Source organism: Cervus elaphus, chromosome 30, assembly GCF_910594005.1.
Source record: "Cervus elaphus chromosome 30, mCerEla1.1, whole genome shotgun sequence".
Lineage (NCBI taxonomy): Eukaryota > Metazoa > Chordata > Mammalia > Artiodactyla > Cervidae > Cervus > Cervus elaphus.
The window spans coordinates 71,936,507-71,961,979 of NC_057844.1; the positions used below are offsets into that span (position 1 = coordinate 71,936,507).

Sequence of the window (25,473 nt, forward strand, 5' to 3'; positions counted from 1 at the left end):
GCTGTTCCAGGGCAGCATAGGGTCAGACTCAGGGATGGTCGGGGAGGACTCTACCATCAGGACTGAAGGAAGACGTTGATTTTGTCTACACTACAGATGAGCTCAGGACTTCCTCAAATGCTTCTTGTTGCAGAATTTATCCCTCATTACCCTGGGGCTCCCCAGCACTCCAGGAAACCCTACATTATAGTACCTACCACTCTCTCCAGGAGATACTTGCATACTTACCTCCCTAGTAGGCTGTGGCTTCGATAGGGCAGGAACTAAGCTTTATTCATCCCTGAAACTGAGCAGGGGCCTTACTTCATGTTTGATGAATGAATACTTGAGAAGTGTCTAGTGTAACACAGATCTGACCAACAGCTACAATGCCCTGGGTCATGTGATCTATGCCTAGGGTCAGTGGAAAAAAGACTGGGGAGACAACAGAGGATAGGTTGTGTCTGGCTGGGGACCACACACTTGGCATATTCCTCTCAGGCTTCCTGTGAAGCAGGCACTGAACAGGAATCCCTGACCACCAGGCCTTCATCATCCACAAGAGGAGGAAGACAGTTCAGGCAGCAACATCAATACCATGTGCCAAGAAGGGCCACTCCAGGAAGACCCGCTGGAAATACTAATCAAACCAAGCAAGAACAATGCTGCCTATTTATTATCAGAAAAACAAAACTGTCACTTACTGAACAACACATATAATTGCATCTAAACTGCACACAAAGAAATGAAAGTTGGATAAATAGAACCTTTGCCTTACATCCTCAATGGAATCCTGGCCAACACCAAACCCTGGCACCTGGCATCCCAATAAACTGAACCCAGTGAGAAGAACAGGAAATGGAAGAGGATCCCTCAGAGGCAGCTTACCTGGTCAAACCTGTTCACATCGTTGGACAGCAGGTTAACGATCTGGCCTGTGGTGGTCTTCCCCATGGCTGAGCTACTAAGGCAAAGTGTCTGAAATAAGAAAGGGAGACAGAGAACTGAATGCCTAAGTCATCTTAGAACATAACACAATGGAGTATGTGTTCCTGGGGTCTTGAGTGGTGTCAGCACGAGCAGGATGACCCCTGACAGCAGGGCTCTAGGGACCCTTGTTCAGACTTTAACTCCTCAGTGTGGCGGCAGCCCTGCTTCAATGATGCCAAAGGGAGGAGCAGGAGATAGAAGCAAAATCCCCACCTCCCCACCCCCCACCCTGTTTCAATAAACTTGGGCCTGTCCGAAGAGTAAAGGGTGTAGGTTTATACTTAAGAGACAACTAAGTAATTTTGAACCAAATTAGATGACAGTGGAGAGGCTGCCTTAAGGAAAGAAATTCAGAGACTTGAACTATAAACCTGGACTATAAACTATAAACTACAGTTTATAAACTATAAACTATAAAATTATAAACATTCATTCTGTGGGTGACAATATTTAAACACTTTGGGCTTAGTTCATTCTGAAATGAGCAAGTATAATGTCCAAAACACTGTTCCTATGAGGAAGCTGTGTTCTTAACGCCAGTCTGCTGACTCTACAAAAAACACAACCTGTGTTGCACAATCCCTTTATTTAGTAAGAAAAATGCCCTAGAGATCTTAGGAACCTGAAGAGCACCAGGAGCTGCCACAACAGACCACCAACTGGAGCCACTGGTCCAAATAAAATGTCATAGTTTATAAAAAATGTTCTGTTTACTCCTCAAGTTAAAGAAGAAAATCGGTGATCAAGTGACAATGTAAAATGATATAACCACAATGGAAGAGAATATGGACATTCCTCAAAAATTAAACATGAAATTAGAATATAATACAGCAATTATACTACTAAGGATATACTCAAAAAAACTAAAAACACAAACTTGAACAGATAATTTGTATGCTCATATTCATGGCAGCGATGTTCACAATAGCTAAAAGATGGAAACAACTGTCCATTGACAGATAAGCAAATATACAGAATGTTGTATAGACCTATAATGGAATATTATTCAGCCTTAAAAAAGAATTAAATTCTGACACCTGCCAAAACATGGATGAACCTTGAAGACATCATGTTACAGAAGATAAGCCACACACAAAATAACACTGTATGATTCTACTTACATGAGGTGCTAAAATAGTCAAATTCACAGAGAGAAGAAGTAGAATGGTACTGGGTGAGAGGAGAGGGGTTGGGAAGTCTATGTTTAATGGGTGCAGAGGTTCAGTTTGGCAAAAAGAAAAAGTTCTGTAGATGAATAATGGTGATGGCCACACAACAATGTGAATATACCTAATGTCACTAAATGCTGCACTTAAAAGGAATGAAAATGGTAAACTTTATGCTGTGTATATTCTACCAGAATGAAAAAAAGATCAGTGATCAAAAGTCAAAAGTAACTTTACCAAATCTGTGGCAATATATTAAGAAAATGGAAAGTCATTTTTATATACGATACCTCCCTCATGATCATGCAAAATTCAGCTGCAAAGAGCACAAAAATGCTGAATGGGCCATTTTAGGAGCTGCAGCTGTGCAGCCTTAGAGATCTCCTGAAGCCATGCCCAAACCTGGAATCCATGGTGAGGACAAACCACAGCTATGAGCTTAGCACCCACCTGATTTTTAACACTCAACCTGATTTCTTCCCAGGACCAGGGATCAGGAGGTGGGGCCCACAGGATGAACCACAAATGCTTTCAGAGTGCTCTGTAGCACCAGCTTTTGGGCCCTTAGGAATCAACCCACCTATAACCTGAAAAGAAGTGTATTGTTTCTGCAACAACAGGACTCTCGATGCAAGGCTGTGCACAAGGAAATTTGTCTTTCCCAGGTTTCTGCAATTTCAGGTTATGTCTATAGTATAATCTCTGTAATTTCTGACTTCATATAGGAACCATATTTTAGGCATAATTAAGCCAGCAAATGAATATCTTAGGAGATGTTTACATTCACATAAGCCAAGGTGCCAGGTCAGATCACATTTCCAAAAGGAAAGATTTCAAAGTGTTAGAGGGAAGAGGAAGAAAAACAGGTGGACAATGGCTCACCTGTGCTGCAAGGAGTGATCTTTGACTAAACCATCACCTCATATCTAACTTAAGGTTTTCGCAATGCAGTACTGGTAAAATTTCAAAATTGTTATGAGAGTTATGGAGAAGGAAATGGCAACCCACTCCAGTATTCTTGCCTGGAGAAGTCCATGGAATGAGGAGCCTGGTGAAAGGTTGTTGCTGAACGATAAGATGCGGGATTCTTGGCCTCCGGAGGAGACGAATTCAATCCGGGGCCAGAGACAAGGCTGGATCGCTCAGAGCTTTTGTGTAATAAAGTTTTATTAAAGTATAAAGGAGATAGAGAAAGCTTCTGACATAGGCATCAGAAGGGGGCAAAAGAGTACCCCTTTGCTAGTACTAGCAATGGAGTTATATACTCTCCAATGAATCCAAAGAATGTCCGGAGGTTGTAAAGACCTCACCAGACCTACTCCCATAATTTACATTTTAAGATAACAGAGTTGGCCAGAAGGTTTAATCCAAAGATTGTCCTCAGGCAGGATACATCCTTGTAAAGACCAGACCCACTCCCATAATTTATGTTTTAAGATAACAGAATCAGCCAGAGGGTTTGATCCAAAGGCTGTCCTCAGGCAGGATACATTATTGTTATATAGTCACTCACAATCTGTTAATGAAAAGAAAGGAATGTCATAAAATTTAGAATGGCACCAGATAATTCATCCCTGGCCATAAAACGATTGACTTGAATCTTGTAGAAGGGCGGATTACCAACAAATAGTTTCGTTTACATAGATTAGGGGAACAATACCTGAGTAGTAGGTTGGGCCATTTGGCGGAAACAACTTGAAGATAGAGTCATAGTTTAAGACAACATTTCCATAAGAAAAAGAAATGTATTGGTTAACTCAAGGTTTGAGAGTAGTTAGCTTCAGATGAAACCAGGTGTCATGGCAACACAGCATTTTAAGAGAAACCTCCTTTTAAATTTTTATAGAGAAGAAAAAATATCCCTGGTTTGTTTCCTCCTGCCGCTTAAGAGAGAGAAAAATGTCTGGCACTTGCAGCCTCTTTCCTCCGTTTGGAGACCCCTGGCCTTCCTGCCTGTTACCCTCTCACTGGCAGGCTAGAGTTCATGGGGTTGCCAAGAGTCGGATACAAGTGAGTGACTATCACTCATGTGAGATTAGCATGATCTGAAAAGACAAACATTTAGCCAATTTGTGGGGACATTTGAGTATCCATCTCCTAAATGGTTAACGATGCAACAGAGTAACAAAGATGATGATAAATGACAATGAAGACCCTGACTGGAGAGTGGGGCACTGCTGCAATTTCCACATCCCCCAGAAGGAAACCAGCTCAGATGCTGTTGTCGACAGTGAGATGTCAGACTCCCAGGTTCACACAGTCCCGAGATGTACAAGACTCTGCTCAAGGAAAGATAAGATGACATCTCACTTTCTGCTGACAGAAGTATTCTGAAGAAATAGAAACTCTAGATAAGTAACAACTAGGTAAAAGAAGCAATATTTTCAATTTAAGCTGTTTGGTTTTATCTTTCAATGAGGGCTTTATTTAAAAAAAAAAAAAAATATATATATATATATATATATATATGTTACCACAGGATACTTTGATATAAACACACATTGGGAAATGATTACTATAGTAAAACCACTTAAAGTATCCACTACATTATATAGTGATCCTATTTTAAATGTGTGGTGAGAATACTTAAGATTCACTCTTGGAAATTTTCAAGGCTACAATACAGTCAAATAAGGATTTTTTTTTTTTTTTTTTAAAGCAAACAGTCTAAGGCAAAGAGGTATCCAGGACAAAGTTTACACAGAGCACTTCACTCTTGACACTGACGTATCTGTGGCAATACCTTTGTAAAGATATGTGAAATCCTTATTCCTTTTATACTAGTTTAGACCAAGGTAAACTATGAAATAATTTCATGGCATTCCTCAATATAAAATCACTGAACACATTAAATCAGTCTTATTAAAAGTACTATGATGCATACTAAAGATAAAAGGAAATATTCTATTAAAAGAGTTTAAATGAGCAATAAATTGTCTCTAGAATGAATGAAACAGTGTAAAATTTCAAGTTTTTTCTCAAATACCCTATCTTCTTTAATATACCATTAACAACAATCACATCTATAGAATATAGTGAGTGAGTCTACACTTGACATGAATTCTCTTTATATTTTTCTCTAATTAACATAATTACATTGAATATAATGAGATGGGTCTTTTAAAATTATAATGATTCGTTTTCTCAAATACATTCTCTGCTTCTAGATATAGTTTTATAGATCCAATCTCTGAAGTTCACTTTTAAATATATATTTGATGTAAATTAAGATTTTAATGAGCAACAACAAAAAATTTCCATAAATAGCACTATGGGATTTAGGCATGAAGACACTGAAAATCAACTTAATATGTTGATACTTCTTTTTAAATATTAATTTAATATTTTTAAAATATAGTTTAATATTAATTCAATACTACAAATTTAGTGGGTATTATGCAATAGCCTATGGCTTAAAGTTATCAAGGGCAGCCCTCACTTGATCTCAAAGAAAACTTTTCATTATTTATTGGCCAAGTTTGCTTAAACAACAACAACAAACTTGACTTGATGCAAATAGCAAGCTTCTTTGGGAAGGTGTAAACAATCCCAGTTATGAAATTTTCAGTTTACAGAGAACTTTCTCCAAATGTTCCTGATGCCTCAGGGGAGGTTACACTGTGGTACCGAGTGACACTCACCTTGCGGTAGATCATGTGGCACACGGCTACTCTCAGCCTCATCCCCACACGCTGAATGTGATAGAAGTACAAGTGGTGCAGAACGGCCCACAGGAGTACACAGGCGCTCAGCCCTGCCGCATAGCCATAGGCTTCACGCAAAGGGGCAGAATCATTGGGATCGTAGTTTTCAACATAACTAATCATTTTCCCCAAAAATATGGGTTGAACTACTCTGGTGCATTCCTAAAAGAAAAGAAAAAAGTCTTAATTAGAAATGTCAGTTTTTCTTAATACAAAACTTACTTTTAACATTTAGTTCAGTTCAGTTCAGTCACTCAGTCGTGTCCGACTCTTTGTGACCCCATGAACCGCAGCACGCCAGGCCTCCCTGTCCATCACCAACTCCCGGAGTCCACCCAAACCCATGTCCATTGTGTCAGTGATGCCATCCAACCGTCTCATCCTCTGTCGTCCCCTTCTCCTCCTGCCCTCAATCTTTCCCAGCATCAGGGTCTTTTCCAGTGAGTCAGCTCTTTGCATCAGGTGGCCAAAGTATTGGAGTTTCAGCTTCAACATCAGTCCCTCCAATGAACTGCTGCTGCTGCTGCTGCTGCTAAGTCGCTTCAGTCGTGTCCAACTCTGGGTGACCCCATAGACAGCAGGCTCCTCTGTCCCTGGGATTCTCCAGGCAAGAACACTGGAGTGGGTTGTCATTTCCTTCTCCAATGCATGCATGCATGCTAAGTCACTTCAGTCGTGGCTGACTCTGTGCAATTCCAGAGACAGCAGCCCGCCAGGCTCCTCTGTCCAGGGGATTCTCTAGGCACAAATACTGGAGTAGGTTGCCATTTCCTCCTCCATCCAATGAATACCCAGGACTGATCTCCTTTAGGATGGACTGGGATCTCCTTGAAGTCCAAGGGACTCACAAGAGCCTTCTCCAACACCACAGTTAAAAAAAAAGCATCAATTCTTCTGCGCTCAGCTTTCTTTATAGTCCAACACTCACATCCATACATGACCACTGGAAAAACCATAGCCTTGACTAGACAGACATTTGTTGGCAAAGCAAAGTCTCTGCTTTTTAATATGCTGTCTAGGTTGGTCATAACTTTCCTTCCAAGGAGTAAACATCTTTTAATTTCATGGCTGCAATCACCATCTGTAGTGATTTTGGAGCCCAGAAAAATAAAGTCAGCCACTGTTTCCACTGTTTCCCCATCTATTTGCCATGAAGTGATGGGACCGGATGCCATGATCTTACCTGCTAAAAATACATTTTTACAGAATGCTACATTCATGGCTAATTTAAAAGAAAAATATGCAGATCCACTATGCCCTATAAGACAAGCAAGCAACGGTTTAACCTTAAGGCAATATTTTACATTCAAAGATAGTAAAGTCTTAGTGCATCATGCTTAGTTCACTGTGGATGCTCAGTAAATATGACAACCAGGCTCAATACCAACTGAACCTTAAGATGAAATAGGAGACAGAAGAAGAGTAAGAAATCTGCTTCCATATGAACAAGCCTGCTGGCAGTCTACCCATGTCCGCTGTACTCTCAATGCCCCAGCCCAATAGAAAGTCAACCTGGTTCACATATGAGAGACATGCTTTTATCACCTTCTTCATGAATCTTTACAAACTGAGACACTGGCACAAACACATCCACTCTTTTCCACCCCGAACTCCACATATCTGTAGGTCAAGGGGATGGAAACCAGCTTCAGTTGGAGTACCACAAAGAAACCAGGCTTGGCAGCTCTGCAGGCTCTCAGCTCCCAAGAGCACTGCCTCACTATGCCTCTATTCTCTAGAAGTCAGAATGTTCCTTGGAGTAAAGAATTAAACATGGTGGAGGTCAAGCAAAAAAATTATGTCTTCTGTGGTTCTCCATCCACCATCCACTGCAGCTAGTTGTTTGGAAGAAATGTTCTGAATCATCTCTTCCCCAAGGCTAAACCAATTGACTCAGGGTGCACTGAGGCTTCCACCCTGAGTAAGATTTAGGGAAAGCAAGTTTCTTTCTCAAAGAAAAAGCGAAAAAACAGCAACACTTACCCATCCTGCCAAACAGCCACTTCACCTCACAGCCTACTTCCTCTCTCTGGTCACTCCTTGAAGGTCCACTTCTCTCCAGGAAGGTCCCCTTCCTTCTCCACCATCAAGGAAAACCAAACACTCAAAGAATCCAAGTCACCAGAAGAAAACACCTTGGTCCTCAACGTCATTTCCTCCACAGACTTCTCAAAAGACAACATGCCAAAATTTTGGAAATCTTTCAGGAACAGGGCTTTTCCTTTTTGGCAATCCTGCCTTACTAACAGACAGGGGAAGCAACTGACAGGTTTGCTTTGATAGCTCTCTTCTATCTGTCTGAACCTGAGGAACCCACACACAAGAGGAAGGGAAGGAGAATCCATAACACCAAACACCAAAATAATTAAGCATTTTCTGCTCAGCCAGCTAGTGTCTGATCAGGATATTTACCAACAGATGGCTGAGTCCCTCATATGGGTGTCTCATTAAACCTCAACATTTCTGTCTTGATCTATACACATGTACACACACACACATTCTCAGGCTGTACCAGCTGCTTCTCCTTCCATGAAGTCATGGAAATTTTCATCTACTATAGAGGATAAAGGGAACACTATTTAGCTGAAGTATAAGTAAGATGATCAGACCTGAGTAAAATGATTACTTCTCATACATTTCCACCATGTCCTGCCATCCATCCCAAGAGGCATAGAGAGCTCTTGGAAGAGACCCTCATACAAGGGATTGCCAAACACACTGTTTATAGAGTTTCCTGAGATGGAAATGTCGAGGCCCACACAGAGAAGCAAGAATATCAAACTATGCACATGGGCAGTCCCAGCCCAGGTGCCGCCAAGGGCAGTCCAGTGCTGCAGCCACAAACCACCAGAAGCCCATAAGTATTATCTGCCATCCCAAACTTTCCCAAAACTTGTGACTCTCTTTGGAAATCACTGTTTCCTATTACTCAGCTCTCCATATGAGCCTAACGTCCTTGTAACTACAGAAGAAATAAAAGTAATGTCATTCACCAAAGAAAATATGAATAAATGTAACAAATCCAGCAAAAAAGAGTATAAATAAAGGCAGGTCACTACTGCCTAAACATATGTGGATTTTTTCACTGATAAACAGTATTTGATAATCCAGTTGAGGGACTTCCCTGGTGGCCCAGTGGCTAAGACTCCACACCTCCACACTCCCATTATAGGGGACCTGGGTCCAGTCCCTGGTCAGGGAACTATATCCCACATGCTGCAACTAAGACCTAGCACAGCTAAGCAAATGAATATTAAAAACAACAACAACAACAACAACAGTTGAACAAAAGCCTCAATAAGGTATTAATACCAGTTAATGACCCATACCTGCCACTCATCAGTAATTTTTTTTTCTTTCTGTTGATAATGATTATTCTTTATTTGGGACAGAAATTTTCAAAAAGATAAAGGTTTTCAAACATGAACTGATACTTTAATCTGATGTAATTTGAGGGGAGAGTCATTTGCTATTCTTAAGCATTATTTTGATACTTCCTCCGATGGACCAATGGAAAGGAATCCATCTCAATACACGAGACACAGGAGACGGAGGTTTGATCCCAGAGTAGGGGAGATCCTCTGAAGGAGGAAGTGGCAATCCACTCCAGTATTCTTGCCAGGATAATCCTATGGACAGAGGAACCTTGTGGGCTACAGCCCATGGGATCACAAAGAATCAGACACAACTGACTGACTGAGCACACATGCACAACTTTGCCTACAGCAAGGAGGAGTCATGGCAATTCAGAGAAGTGATGAAAAGTATAATGTACAAGGAATTTCCATTCTTGCATAAGTTTCAACTATTGAAAATATAAAATTGATATTACATTCTATGTGAAAAATAACAGCAAGAACAATTTTCCAGTAATTTCTCTCAAAAAAATAGAAAACAAAATAGTGAATAGCAAAAAACTGTGAAAACAAAACCCCAAAGTATATATGGAGAATAAGAATACACATATTAAATATGATTCTTCAAAGCTTCCAGAACACACAGGGGAGAAGTGACTGAGGCCATCAAAGGTAGACTAAGTAAATCCATCCCCTCCACACACAAGGAAAGGTTAGAGATGAAGAGTCATTTAACAGGAGAGCTGGCAGCAGCATTTGTAATCTGTGTTTCCATTTCTGGCATTTGGTAAAACTGGCTGAGGCAAACCAGGCAAAAGATTTTCCAGCTACCAGAAGATTAGCTCCTGCATATGCTCAATGTTCAGTTACAAGTATTAACACCAAATGAAACAGTGGTGTGAATCCCAAGGAAAAGTCCATTTCAGAACACTCTGCTTGCCTTGGAGAGTCTCTCAGAGAGGCAAGGAGTGGCTGTGGCTCACCCTGGGGACACAGACCTGGTGGCAGCCATTCCCGGGAGCCGCCCCTACACGTGTACACTGGTGCGGGCAGACACCACCGAGGAATTCTCTCATCTGCACATTCCTGATTCTCACCTTCAACTGATAAGAAATAAAACAACTGAGAAAATATTCATTATCAACCATGAAACTAACCAGATTAAAACTTTCTTGATTGGCAGGAACAAGGTGAAACACTGCCCCCTTAAGCCCTTCCTCTTTGACATCAATCTATGACCACCCCATGATTATTCTTTCCACAAACAAACTGAGTATATAGTCCTTCTTCTTTCACAAGAATTCTTCACAACACTGAAAGATCATAAAGGATCTTTAAAAGAGCCTAAGTTAATACTACAATGTCCATTAATCAAGGTTCTTAGAGAGTCTGAGTGTTCAGCCTTCGGAAAGCACCTGACATTGGGTTCCACCTCTTGCTTCTCAGGGTAACTTCTTGCATGGCTAGGATAGATGCTAGAACTTCCACAGTGGGTAGAATTCCTCCTCCATGTTAATGTACTTGAAACATTTCTTACCCAACTTCCCCAGATCTCATTCACAGAAAAAAAAAAAATAGAAACAAGCTATCAAAGAAAAAGGGTTCAGTAAAACATTCAAGCAGAAAAGAGTGAGCTTGTAGGAAAAAATGAATAGGCAGTTAATCTTTAGAACTGGGGGAAAGGTGGCAAAATGCAGAGTTGAGAAAAATCCAGAGATAAGCAGGAAAAGAGGTGAATCTGGGGAAATCATATCCATCAGGATTCTAGATATCCTAGCCTTCGCTCGTCTTTTACACAGTGGTCTTCATCCTGACTGCACCTAGGAAGGGATAAGTGCACTCTGATGCCCGAGGCCCAGTCTCCAGAAACTGGCTTAGATTCAACTGATTAGGGTGGAGCTTGAAGATTCCTCTCCCTGTAGATTCTGGATGCAGAGGCTAACCCCGTGTAAGCATCTGCCTACCTCCACTCTTGCACTGCCACAGCATCTGAGCCTGGAATGGCTATGGACCTGCTCTGAAGGAGTTACGGGGGTCACAAAAGAGTTTTAAACAGAGTCCCATGGCACATTTCATGCTTCTAGAAAAGTCCGTCTAAACTCAAGTCCAGAGATTATAGTGATGAAATTAAAATATTTCATTGCGCACAGCAGGAAAAACAAAATGTTCAGTAAAGGCATTTTAAAAATATGAATAAAAGATGAATTAAAATTAGCCTGAAAAATTATCTCTAAAAGGAGAAGGATAATTGGATTAGAGCTAACAAGGATATCAGCCTTCTTTATTTTTTTTTATTAGTTGGAGGCTAATTACTTTACAATATTGTAGTGGTTTTTGTCATACATTGACATGAATCAGCCATGGATTTACAAGTATTCCCCATCCCGATCCCCCCATCAGCCTTCTTTAAAAAAAAAAAAAAAAAAGCTGGTCAACCACTTGTAAAAGAATGAAACTAGATCACTTTCTAACACCATACACAAAAATAAACTCAAAATGGATTAAAGATCTAAATGTAAGACCAGAAACTATAAAACTCCTAGAGGAGAACATAGGCAAAACACTCTCCGACATAAACCACAGCAAGATCCTCTATGACCCACCTCCCAGAATATTGGAAATAAAAGCAAAACTAAACAAATGGGACCTAATGAAACTTAAAAGCTTTTGCACAACAAAGGAAACTATAAGTAAGGTGAAAAGACAGCCCTCAGATTGGGAGAAAATAATAGCAAATGAAGAAACAGACAAAGGATTAATCTCAAAAATATACAAGCAACCCTTGAAGCTCAATTCCAGAAAAATAAATGACCCAATCAAAAAATGGGCCAAAGAACTAAACAGACATTTCTCCAAAGAAGACATACAGATGGCTAACAAACACATGAAAAGATGCTCAACATCACTCATTATCAGAGAAATGCAAATCAAAACCACAATGAGGTACCATTACACGCCAGTCAGGATGGCTGCTATCCAAAAGTCTACAAGCAATAAATGCTGGAGAGGGTGTGGAGAAAAGGGAACCCTCTTACACTGTTGGTGGGAATGCAAACTAGTACAGCCGCTATGGAGAACAGTATGGAGATTTCTTAAAAAACTGGAAATAGAACTGCCATATGACCCAGCAATCCCACTTCTGGGCATACACACTGAGGAAACCAGATCTAAAAGAGACACTTGCACCCCAATGTTCATCGCAGCACTGTTTATAATAGCCAGGACATGGAAGCAACCTAGATGCCCATCAGCAGATGAATGGATAAGGAAGCTGTGGTACATATACACCATGGAATATTACTCAGCCGTGAAAAAGAATTCATTTGAACCAGTTCTAATGAGATAGATGAAACTGGAGCCCATTATACAGAGTGAGGTAAGCCAGAAAGATAAAGAACATTACAGCATACTAACACATATATATGGAATTTAGAAAGATGGTAACGACAACCCTATATGCAAAACAGAAAAAGAGACACAGATGTACAGAACAGACTTTTGAACTCTGTGGGAGAAGGTGAGGGTGGGATGTTGCGAAAGAACAGCATGTATATTATCTATGGTGAAACAGATCACCAGCCCAGGTGGGATGCATGAGACAAGTGCTCGAGCCTGGTGCACTGAGAAGACCCAGAGGAATCGGGTGGAGAGGGAGGTGGGAGGGGGGATCGGGATGGGGAATACGTGTAACTCTATTGCTGATTCATGTCAATGTATGACAAAACCCACTGAAAAATAAATTAATTAATTAATTAAAAATAAAAATAAAAATAAAAAAAAAATTAAAAATGCAAAAAAAAAAAAAAAATAGCCCTTTCTTGATTTGGGAATCATGAAAGCATTATATGATTTTTAATAAGTTAGTTAAAAATAAATTTATCATAATATTTATTTATAATGTATAATTTATTTATTTATAAATATTTAATATTTGAATTATTATTTAGTCAATTAAATAAATTTAATTAATTTTATTTAATATTAGTAAATATTATTATAATATTTAAATAAATGTTTAAATTATTTTATAATTTATAATTTATTTATTTATAATTTATAATAAATTATAATATTTATTATTATAAATAAATAAATTTAATAAATAAAAATAAATAATAAAATTTATTTTAATAAATATTTAATAATTAAATTTAATAAATTTTAATAAATTATTTAATAAATAATTTAATAATTATTAAAAAGCAATTCCTAAAACTTCAGAGTAAAATTAAACCAAAGTACCTAAATATATATCCAATAGTTCTTTTTGGTATGGCTCTAACCAAGGGGATGGGTATATATTTAGGTACTTTTGTGGAGAGGGTGAGATGTATGGAAAGAGTAACATGGAAACTTACATAACCATATGTAAAATAGATAGCCAATGAGGAATTTGCTGTTTGGCTCAGGAAATTCAAACAGGGGCTCTGTATCAACCTAGAGGGGTGGGGTGGGGAGGGAGATGGGAGTGAGGTTCAACAGGGAGGGGCTATATGTATACCTATGGCTGATTCATGTTGAGGTATGACAGAAAACAGAAAAATTCTGTAAAGCAATCATCCTTCAATAAAAAATAAATACTTTTTTTAAAAAAAGTAGTTTTAAACAAAATAATTTGAAAATATATTCTCTGTGTGATACACCAACCTGAAGACAGTACGAAGTGCAAAAAAAATCTTAAATTGCTTTCAGAAGTCACATTATAAGGTAAAACAAATGAATTATTATGTTGATATCATTGAGAGTTGGGCTTAGACATGGAACAAAGAATAGATGACGGGAGGAAAGAGATACAGATGTAAGCACAATAAGATGAAGTAAAAACTTCCTGCATCTGACTTGGACTGGAAACACCCATATATACATATTTCTTTTTTTTTTTTTTTTTTTTTATTAGTTGGAGGCTAATTACTTCACAACATTTCAGTGGGTTTTGTCATACATTGATATGAATCAGCCATAGAGTTACACGTATTCCCCATCCCGATCCCCCCTCCCACCTCCCTCTCCACCCGATTCCTCTGGGTCTTCCCAGTGCACCAGGCCCGAGCACTTGTCTCATGCATCCCACCTGGGCTGGTGATCTGTTTCACCATAGATAATATACATGCTGTTCTTTCGCAACATCCCACCCTCACCTTCTCCCACAGAGTTCAAAAGTCTGTTCTGTACTTCTGTGTCTCTTTTTCTGTTTTGCATATAGGGTTGTCGTTACCATCTTTCTAAATTCCATATATATGTGTTAGTATGCTGTAATGTTCTTTATCTTTCTGGCTTACCTCACTCTGTATAATGGGCTCCAGTTTCATCCATCTCATTAGAACTGGTTCAAATGAATTTTTTAACGGCTGAGTAATATTCCATGGTGTATATGTACCACAGCTTCCTTATCCATTCATCTGCTGATGGGCATCTAGGTTGCTTCCATGTCCTGGCTATTATAAACAGTGCTGCGATGAACATTGGGGTGCACGTGTCTCTTTCAGATCTGGTTTCCTCAGTGTGTATGCCCAGAAGTGGTATTGCTGGGTCATATGGCAGTTCTATTTCCAGTTTTTTAAGAAATCGCCACACTGTTTTCCACAGTGGCTGTACTAGTTTTCTTTACCTTAAAAAATATATTCTAACTTTGCCTAATGAAAAAGCCAAGAAACAAAAACCAAGAGCAATAAGCACCTCTAACATTCAGACTATAGTCTTTGAATATCATTTCATACTAAAAGAAGCCAGGGCTGCTTGGATAAATGGATGATTCCAGGGCTGGAGCAAATGCTGTACAAAATGAGCTAGAAACATCCTCTCACACCAGGAACCAAAAAACAAAACAAAACAAAAAATCTTGCAAAGACTTCTAGAGTATGTGCAAAATACTTAGGACCCAACCTGAATAGACCCCCACTGTCCAAAGATTGCCAAAGTTTGGCACAAGTGTAACAAATGAAACGGAATGAAGCAGATCAGAAATGCTCAAATCCATGAGCTCAAACTGACATTCACAAAACCAAAGCAGACAACAATAAAAACTCACCAGCCCCAGAGGAGAATCACCTCATCATTTTGAAAACAGGTTTTAAAAAATGAAAAACATTATTTTCCCCTACTCTTCCTATAAATACTATAGTTCAGGGTTAACCGAAGAGCTTAGAACATACCCATTTTGCAACCTTTAATGAATTAATGGACCTTGAGAGAGGATCATGAATAGCTCCTAACAGCTCACACACACACACAAGATGTTATATACCTCATAAGGGAGGTATACAACCCTACCTCCTACATAGATGAAAGGGGTGAAGAAAATCCAAATCAGTTATATCAAACCTCTAGATCTAAACACCAACTAAGGTGTCAGAGGAACACATTAACTGACACAGGGGGAGAAGCGATCAGCCAAATCCAGGCTGTGGGAATCTCTACAGGACAAACAACCTAGAGATGCAGGGTGTGGGGGGGGGGGGGGGACAGAAAAGCAATCTGTATAACCTATGTCAGCCAAATGTACCTTATTTAATATTGTTTCCAACAGCAAGAGGGGCAAAAGACAACTGTGAGTTCTGGCTAGATACTGATGATATTAATTTTAATATTTATGCATAATAACAATAATGTTTATACTAAATATGTTCAGTAAGGGAAGATTCCACATCTTTTAAAGATACATACTAAAATAATTATGGATAAAAATGATATGATGTCTTGGAACTGCTTTAAAATAATCTTGGGAAGTGAGAGTGAGTTTCAGATGAATCAAGATGGCTCATTATGGCAACTATTGAAGCTGACTTAGGGTGACATGGGCTTCCCTGGTGGCTCAGCTGGTAAAGAATCTTCCTGCAATGCAGGAGACCTGGGTTCGATCCCTGGATTGGGAAGATCCCCTGGAGAAGAGAAAGGCTACCCACTCCAGTATTCTAGCCTGGAGAATTCTATGGACTGTATAGTCCATGGGGTTGCAAAGAGTCAGACACGACTGAGCGACATTCACTAGGATGACATAGGGGCTTATTTCCCTTTACCCTTCTGAGTTCCTAGCTGAGGATCCCTGTAATATATGACAGAATAACAAGAGAAAATCAAACAGAAGTTTATTAATATGTATATTTCTGATACACATGCGAAATATCAAGCAGAGCTTACTGACTCCCTGAAATGGCCCAAGCCACCACCTTAAATGCATCTCCAGCTAAAGACAGAAGAAAAGGTGATGGGGCACCTATGACAGGTTAACAGGAAAAGCAGCTTAAACTAAAGCAGGGTTGGGTGTGTTATGCAGATTTTCATCCTTCTTGAAGACTGTCCTTCAGCAGGATCCTGCTGTGATTTAGAGCCATCCTTCTTTTTCCGGTACAGAGAGGCAGACACCTTTACAAAGAGATGTTTCCTTATCAATGTAAATGTCCCTCACAGGAGAGTAACTTTTACTCTGTCTTCAGGGTTTCTCCTGTGTCTATTTCTCAAAAACTGAATCAACTCACAACAATCTTTCTGCCAGAGAGCCCTATTCTGCAGTGACACATTGTGTTAAACTTTCATTCTGTTCTATTTTTGCATTTTTGAAATGTTCTTAAAAATCTACAGGGGCGGGGGGGAAACTATAGAAAGCAGTTGACAGAGGAGCACAGACCTGTTGCTAGAAAAACAGCTCCTCTTGGCTCTGAGCCTCAGTGGAGGCTGTGGGAGGAGAGACCAGAACACAGAGAACACGGATCTAGGAGTCAGAACACTGTGCTTCAGAAACCAGGTCGGCCACCTGCAAGTCACATGACCCTAAGCCCATCATGTGCCCTCCTGGGCCTCCAAGTCTTTATCTGTGAAAATACCCACCTTGCCTCCCTCAGAGGAATCCTGGGACAACTAAATGAGCTATAACAGCTCAGCAAGCTCTGAAACTGCCAGGGTTATCATTACTTTCATTATTAGAAGTGCTGGAAAGACAACTCCTCTATTCTTAATGGCAGAGGCTGGTTTCACAAAAGGCTTGGAAAACTCATTGTTGCTCACAGGCGATCATAGTGGAAGAACTCTTGAAAAAGTCATGTGTAATCATGAAAAGGTGCTCAACATCACTCATTATTAGAGAAATGCAAATCAAAACCACAATGAGGTACCATTACACACCAGTCAGGATGGCTGCTATCCAAAAGTCTACAAGCAATAAATGCTGGAGAGGGTGTGGAGAAAAGGGAACCCTCTTACACTGTTGGTGGGAATGCAAACTAGTACAGCCACTATGGAAAACAGTGTGGAGATTCCTTAAAAAACTGGAAATAGAACTGCCATATGACCCAGCAATCCCACTTCTGGGCATACACACTGAGGAAACCAGATCTGAAAGAGACACTTGCACCCCAATGTTCATCGCAGCACTGTTTATAATAGCCAGGACATGGAAGCAACCTAGATGCCCATCAGCAGATGAATGGATAAGGAAGCTGTGGTACATATACACCATGGAATATTACTCAGCCATCAAAAAGAACTCATTTGAATCAGTCCTAATGAGATGGATGAAGCTGGAGCCCCTTATACAGAGTGAAGTAAGCCAGAAAGATAAAGAACATTACAGCATACTAACACATATATATGGAATTTAGAAAGATGGTAACGATAGCCCTATATGCAAAACAGAAAAAGAGACACAGAAATACAGAACAGACTTTTGAACTCTGTGGGAGAAGGTGAGGGTGAGATGTTTCAAAAGAACAGCATGTATACTATCTATGGTGAAACAGATCACCAGCCCAGGTGGGATGCATGAGACAAGTGCTCGGGCCTGGTACACTGGGAAGACCCAGAGGAATCGGGTGGAGAGGGAGGTGGGAGAGGGGATCGGGATGGGGAATAAGTGTAACTCTATTGCTGATTCATATCAATGTATGACAAAACCCACTGAAATGTTGTGAAGTAATTAGCCTCCAACTAATAAAAAAATTAAAAAAAAAAAAAAAGAAAAAGTCATGTGTAAAAGCCAAATTTTCTAGACTGCAATTAAAGTTTCACTTCTAAGCATATTGCTAAAATTTTTAACCATTATAAATGCAATCTTTTAAAAAAGAGTAACCTACTTCCATGACTACTTAAAGAAAATGGATTGAGGGGGTGGAAGGAACAAGTGAAATAGGTGAGGGAACTTAAGAGGTACCAATACCAAGTTGTAAAATAAGTAAAAGGGAATTGGGGGCAAAAATAAATAAATAAAATTTTTAAAAATGAATAAAGCATGGGATTATAATATACAACATAGGAAATATACTCAATAATATTGGAATAACTTTATATGGTGACAGTTGGTAACTAAACTTACCATGTACTCTATAAAATATTAAGTCACTAATGATGTATACCAGAAACTAATATAACATTGTAAGCCAATCATGCTTCAATTTTTAATTTTTTTTTAATTTTACATTAAAAAATTACTTAGAAAAATAAAAGAAAATGGATTGAAAACCATCACCTTCATTTATAACTCAAGGTCATCACTGTGGATGACTAACACCTAATGGCTAATGCTATGCTCTCAAGAACCAGCAGGGCACACACAGCAGGTCTGCTCTGCAGGTCCATGTCCACTTTGCTCAATGTCCCCTCCTCCTCTCCCTTGCTGTGTGGTCCTCAGTGGTAGCTCTCAGCTCACAGTATCTTTGCCACCAGCAGACACTCCTCAGGCTCCTCTGTTGAGCAGAAGTGAGGGACACATGGAAGAAAGGGTTGGGAAATAAAGGCAAAAGCCCACTACAACTCTCGGGGAACCAGGCCTGAGTCGAGGCACAAAGCCCAAAGAGGAACTCAGAGGATTCTGTTTCCTTCCTGTGCATCAGTTGAGTTCCAAAGTGAAGGTTTACACACACATGTGCTTCCCCACAGCCTCCACCTGGACCAGAGACCATCAGTAAAAGTGGCCTCAGACAAAGGCCAAGTGTCCGGACAAGGCTGGGCCACATCTAAGGGTCCTGGGAAAAGGATATAACTCCCGGCCACACCTCCCCTCTCAGGGGAGACTGGGTGAACCCACTCTGGCTCTCTGAGGTCACCCCTCTTATACACCAGCAATGGAGACCTCACCTCAGAGAGAAGTGCTGATGACCTGGGGAGGTGGTCTCTGTGTCTCTGGCCCAGGCAGAGACTTCAGGCTGGAGCCCCACCCTGAGGGCCCCATGCAGGTGGATTCCTGTCCTCCCCACCCAGGGTCCCCGTGGAGGTGCACACAGGGGCCAGGGTGCTGGGAACTCTCTGCCTGTTCTGTTCTAATTAGCATTGACCTGCAAGGGCTCCACAGCCTGGTACCTGTTTCTGAGTGGTAGAGATACTCCTCTGTTCTCATAGGACAGAGGTTTTCATATTCAGAATCCTAAGAGCCTCACCCTGGACTCTTAAAAAAAAGCGTCACACTGCTTTTTCCCACTGGTGCCTCCAGGAGTACCTGGGAGGCCCTGCTTGTGCTGTGGGAGGAAAGAGCACACTGCTTGGGATCATGGATGATCCACGGGGCATTCTGTGCACCTGGGGAATTGAAAGAGGGCTGGAGGTCACAAAGGAAACATGTTTGTGTTTTAGAAAATCCTGGGCTGAGTTTAGGTCGTTCATTATCTAAAATATAAAGACCAACAATCAGTACAGATAGATCACAACATGGAAATTTGCTTCATAAAATCAATTTAAGTAACTAGTACTGCTACTGCTACTAGTACTAGCAGTGCTACCACACAGAGGAGCCCCTACGTTCAAGGTCCTCTGCTCCCTCTTCTCCACCATGACCACCCAAAACCAAGCTCCTAAAAGAGGGGCCAGGGCTCCACCAGTTGCACCTTATGCAGCCCCAGGCCTGGCCTTCCTGGATCCCCAGCAGGAAGTATTACTGGGGCTGGAAAACTTTGAAATCAACACTCCCAGCACCACAGTGGAGCGGATTCCCTCTCAGGAAGAACCGCAGATTCTGGAGCCTCTCCCTCTATGTCTGCTTCTCCTATGAACTGCCAGAGCCAAGACCTGGGACTCATATTAGGATGGGATCCATTCGAGGCTTAGGGACCGCACCTAAGGAGCTGACAGCCCAGGACAGCAAGAAAATCCACATGGGCTATGCTTTGAGACCCACTTGCCTTCAAGCCTGTTTATCATCTGGTACCAAAGAGAAACTAGAGAACCAGGGACAGCAGAGAAAGAGCTGCTCCAGGATATGATCCAACAATAAACCCAGAGGCCACTCATCCAACCAGGCACCTGGCATGAGCCACACCTACACGAGGCCCCAGGGTTTCCAGACAAGCAGGACTCATGAGAACTCACCCAGGATAGAAACCTTAATGGAGGGTGCATGAGTTCTCCACAATTCATGGTGAAGCTGGAGCTCCTCCTCATGGGGGGCTCTGGCCTGGCTGACCTGGCCCATGGGGAGGGGGCAGCCCAGGGAAGGGAGTGATGCTGGGAGCTCTGGCAGCTCCAGCCCAGACACAGGACCCCAGGTTCTGTTCCACAGGAAGGGGATGATCCTTTCCTAGGAAAGCATTTATCATATGTGACCTGGGAAAGTCAACAATTACTTGCTGAGCAACTGTCAAATGTCTTATGTTATTCTGGGCTCCAGTCCAAATTTGAGTGAGTAAGAATCGTTCAGTCATGTCTGACTCTTTGGGACCCCATGGACTGGACACTGCCAGGCTCCTGTGTTCATGGAATTCTTCAGGAAAGAATACTGGAGTGGGTTGCCATTTTCTTCTCCAGGGTATCTTCCAGACACAGGGATCAAACAAGGGTCTCCTGAACTGCAGGCAGATTCTTCTGAGCACCAGGAAGTTCAGTTCAGTTCAGTTCAGTTCACTCACACAGTCATGTCCGACTCTTTGCAACCCCATGGACTGCAGCATTCTAGGCCTCCCTTTCCATCACCAACTCCAGGAGTTTACTCAAACTCATGTCCATTGAGTCGGTAACTACATCCAGCCATCTCATCCGCTGTCACCCCCATTTCCTCTCACCTTCAATCTTTCCCAGCATCAGGATCTTATCCAGTGACTCAGTTCTTCGAATCAGGTGCACAAAGCATTGGAGCTTCAGCTTCAGCATCAGTCCTTCCAATAAACACTCAGGACTGATCTCCTTCAGGATGGACTGGCCGGATCTCCATGCAGTTCAAGGGACTCTCAAGAGTCTTCCCCAACACCACAGTTCAAAAGCATCAATTCTTCTACACTCAGCTTTCCTTATAGTCCAACTCTCACATCCATACATGACTACTGGGAAAACCATAGCTTTGACTAGACGGACCTTGTTGGCAAAGTAATAACTTTGCTTTTTAATATGCTATCTAGGTTGGTCATAACTTTTCTTCCAAGGAGCAAGCATCTTTTAATTCCATGGCTGCAGTCACCATCTGCAGTGATTTTGATTCATGTACTGTTGAAGCATGGCTTAGAGAATTTTGAGCATTACTTTACTAGCATGTGAGATGAGTGCAATTGTGTGGCAGTTTGAGTATTCTTTGGCCTTGCCTCTCTTTGGGATTGGAATGAAAACTGACCTTTTCCAGTCTTGTGGCCAATTCTGAGTTTTCCAAATTTGCTTGCATATTGAGAGCAGCACTTTCATAGCATCATCTTTTGGGATTTGAAATAGCTCAACTGGAATTCCACCACTTCCACTAGCTTTGTTCTTAGTGATGCTTCCTAAGGCCCACTTGACTTCACCTTCCAGAATGTCTGGCTCTAGGCGAGTGAACACACCACTGTGATTATCTGAGTCATGAAGATCTGTTTTGTATAGTTCTTCTATGTATTCCTGTCACCTCTTAACATCTTCTGCTTCTGTTAGATCCATATCATTTCTGTCCTTTATTGTGCCCATCTTTGTATGAAATGTTCCATTGGTATCTCTGATTTTCTTGAAGAGATCTCTAGTCTTTCCCATTCTATTGTTTTCATCTCTTTCTTTGCACTGATCAGTGATGAAAGTTTTCTTATCTTTCCTTGCTAGTCTTTGGAACTCTGCATTCAAATGTGTATACCTTTCCTTTTCTCCTTTGCCTTTGGCTTCTCTTCTCTTCTCTTCACAGCTATTTGTAAAGCCTTCTCAGACAACCATTTTGCCTTCTTACATTTCTTTTTCTTGGGGATGGTCTTGGTCCCTGCCTCTTGTACAATGTCACGAACCTCCTTCCATAGTTCCTCAGGCACTCTGTCTATCAGATCTAATCCCTTGAATCTATTTCTCATGTCTACTGTATAATCATAAGGGATTTGATTTGAGTCATACCTGAATGGTTTAGTGGTTTTCCCTACTTTCTTCAATTTAAGTCTGAATTTGGCAATAACAACTTCATGATCTGAGCCACAGTCAGCTCCCGGTCTTCTTTTGCTGACTGTATACAGCTTATCCATCTTTGGCGGCAGATAATATAATCAATCTGATTTCATATGGATCATCTGTCCATATGTAGATGTCCATGTGTAGAGTCTTCTCTTGTGTTGTTGGAAGAGGGTGTTTGCTATGACCAATGCGTTCTCTTGACAAAACTCTATTAGCCTTTGCCCTGCTTCATTCTGTATTCCAAGACCAAATTTTCCCATTACCCCAGATATCTTTTGACTTCCTACTTTTGCATTCCAGTTCCCTATAATGAAAAGGACATCTTTTTTTTGAGTGTTAGTTCTAGAAGGTCTTGTAGGTCTTCATAGAACCATTCAACTTCAGCTTCTTCAACATTACTGGTCAAGGCATAGGCTTGGATTACTGTGATATTCGATGGTTTGCCTTGGAAACAAACAGAGATCATTCTGTCGTTTTTGAGATTGCACCCAAGTATTGCATTTCAGACTCTTTTGTTGACTATGATGGATACTCCATTTCTTCTTAGGGATTCCTGCCCACAGTAATAGATATAATGGTCATCTGAGTCAAATTCACTCATTCCAGTCCATTTTAGTTCTCTGATTCCTAAAATGTCAATGTTCAATCTTGCCATCTCCTCTTTGACCACTTCCAATTTGCCTTGATTAATGGACCTAACATTCCAGGTTCCTATGCAATATTGCTCTTTATAGCATCGGACTTCACTTCCATCACCAGTCACATCCACAACTAGGTGTTGTCTTTGCTTTAGCTCTGTCTCTTCATTCTTTCTGGAGTTATTTATCCACTGATCTCCAGTAGCATATTGGGCACCTACCAACCTGGGGAGTTCATCTTTCCATGTCTTATCTTTTTGCCTTTTCATACTTTTCATGGGGTTCTCAAGGCAAGAATACTGAAGTGGTTTGCCATTCCCTTCTCCAGTGGACCACATTTTGTCAGAACTCTCCTCCAGGAAAGCCTACTATTAAGAGACATTTCTAAGTATAAAGACAAATCAACTTAAAAAGTATCCTCAGTACATGTTTGACTTTATCTTACAATCTATAGACAATACATTAGAATATGTAATGAATCCATACACTTTTTCTAAAGGAATACCTGAGACAGAAGCAGCAATAAAGTTATAAATGACAGTCATCAATCAGATGAAATAATTTAGATGAAGCTTGTCTCTCTAGAAGAGATGGGGACTGGACAAGTGGTCAGGAAGGAAATACAATGTGCTTTTAACTTTGTATGAAAAATAATGTTCAGTTCCATGTTGTTGAACATAGGTCTGTTGTTGCCACATAAATCCTCTACTTCAAATTACTGTCTGAATGCTTTCTTAAAACTCTGCTTCTGGCCTTTGTTTTGGAATCTGTTACATTTGTTGCCATCTCCTGACCGCTGTTCTCTGAAGTTTACTTCCTCCAAACTACAGGACACATATTCCCTGAGGTTGTAAGATCACTCAATATTTATATTGAGCACTAAAAACATCCTAACATGGTATAAAATATCTTTCCAGTGCTGCTATCCTTCCATTACACTCTGTTTTAATCAGTTAAAAGAAAAACAGTAATCTCCAGAGGTCAAGTCCTTTAAGAATCTGTCTAATCGAAAAATAAATACAACTGTTGATCTACATCATGATTCCTAGATGAGATTTACCCTTAGACCTTAAACCACTGTCCTCTCCCCGCCTCAGTCCATCCATCTCAGGACTGACCCACATATACTCAAAGTCAATGCACTGTATGGAAAAGCTTTTACCTCAAAAAATATTAACATTCCCAGAACTAAGTAGGACTTCCCGTAACACTTTATGATTGCTTTCACTAAAGAAGGCTCCCGCGCATCTTTCCGGGCTCTCAACACTTCTTGATCCCAGTACCTGCGGAGAGAAACAACGCACCGTGAAGACCAGCCCTGCCATAGAAAACAGGGGAGGGGACAGAGCAGAAGATGAGCCTTCACTACAGGGCGCTCTGTGGGGCCCCATAGATGCTGGCTAACTGCTCACAGGGCTCCCGAAAGATGAGCGGAGCAGACTCTAAAGCACAAGGAAAAGCACCAGATCAGGTCTTCAGAGAAAAGTCCCAGATTCTAGAAACAAATTCCTGCTAAGCATTGCTGAACTCACAGGTCATGAGCAGCTCAGAACGGAGACACTGTCCTCCAGGGACCCCACCTCTGGGGACAGAGCTCGGCCTCCAGGGCCATGGCTGTGGGCTCCCTCCATGTCCACTCACACAGGGAACACAGGCTCCCCCAGCCTCCAAAGTGGGCTAAGCCTGGGGTCAGCATGAAGGGGTGAGGGTTCAGGGTCAGGGAAGGAGGCTCAGAAGAACCCAGAGGAAGGCAAAGGCCCCTCCCCACAAGCCTTTAGCCCCATGGAGAAATTCTCACTCTTCTAACCATACTCCCTCCTGCCTGTGCTCACCCTTGCAGCTCTTCTCCAAGGTGCTGGGAGCGATCTTCCGGAAGCACTGAGTACAAGTCATCTTCTTCTAATTTCCGTTTATGACCAATTTTAAACAAGGGATTTAGCCACCTGTTAAAAATTAAAAGGAGAGTGACATGTATTCAAAATACATATCTTTAATTAGAATCCTACATTCATGGACATTGTTTAAAAAAAGTCTACATTTTAACTATACAAAGATGTAGGGAGAAAATTAGACATATGCTTACAAACACATATATCAGGGTGTCAATAAGTCACTCTGGCTTACACAGAATATAACTTAACTAAAATACCCTGTTTGTGGTCTACTGAACATACATTGTACGTCCACTTTAATTATTAAGAAAAATACATTTAGAAATCAAGATAATGTTACCTTGGTTCAGGAGCACAGAATAGAGCTGAATGGCCATTGTGGATAAGGCTGTAGATACGTTTCTGTATTACCAAGAACTTAAATTTTCTGAACTGTATCAGAC

The 25,473-nt window shown here is 40.9% G+C and overlaps 1 protein-coding gene across 7 annotated transcripts in view; it reads right to left on the minus strand.

The window, feature by feature from the left end:
* LOC122686751 (ATP-binding cassette sub-family C member 4-like) overlaps positions 1–25,473 on the minus strand; it is a 2,082,459-nt gene that overhangs the window by 1,900,160 nt on the left and 156,826 nt on the right. The window contains exons 2-5 of one of the 7 annotated variants that reach the window (XM_043891994.1): positions 24,971–25,081; positions 24,301–24,421; positions 5,777–6,001; positions 868–957 (exon numbers count right to left, since the gene is read on the minus strand). The exons of the other annotated variants lie outside the window; for them this stretch is intronic. Coding sequence (XP_043747929.1) covers positions 868–957; positions 5,777–6,001; positions 24,301–24,421; positions 24,971–25,081 — 547 coding nt within the window. The remainder of the gene's footprint in view (positions 1–867; positions 958–5,776; positions 6,002–24,300; positions 24,422–24,970; positions 25,082–25,473) is intronic. 7 annotated transcript variants of the gene reach the window in all.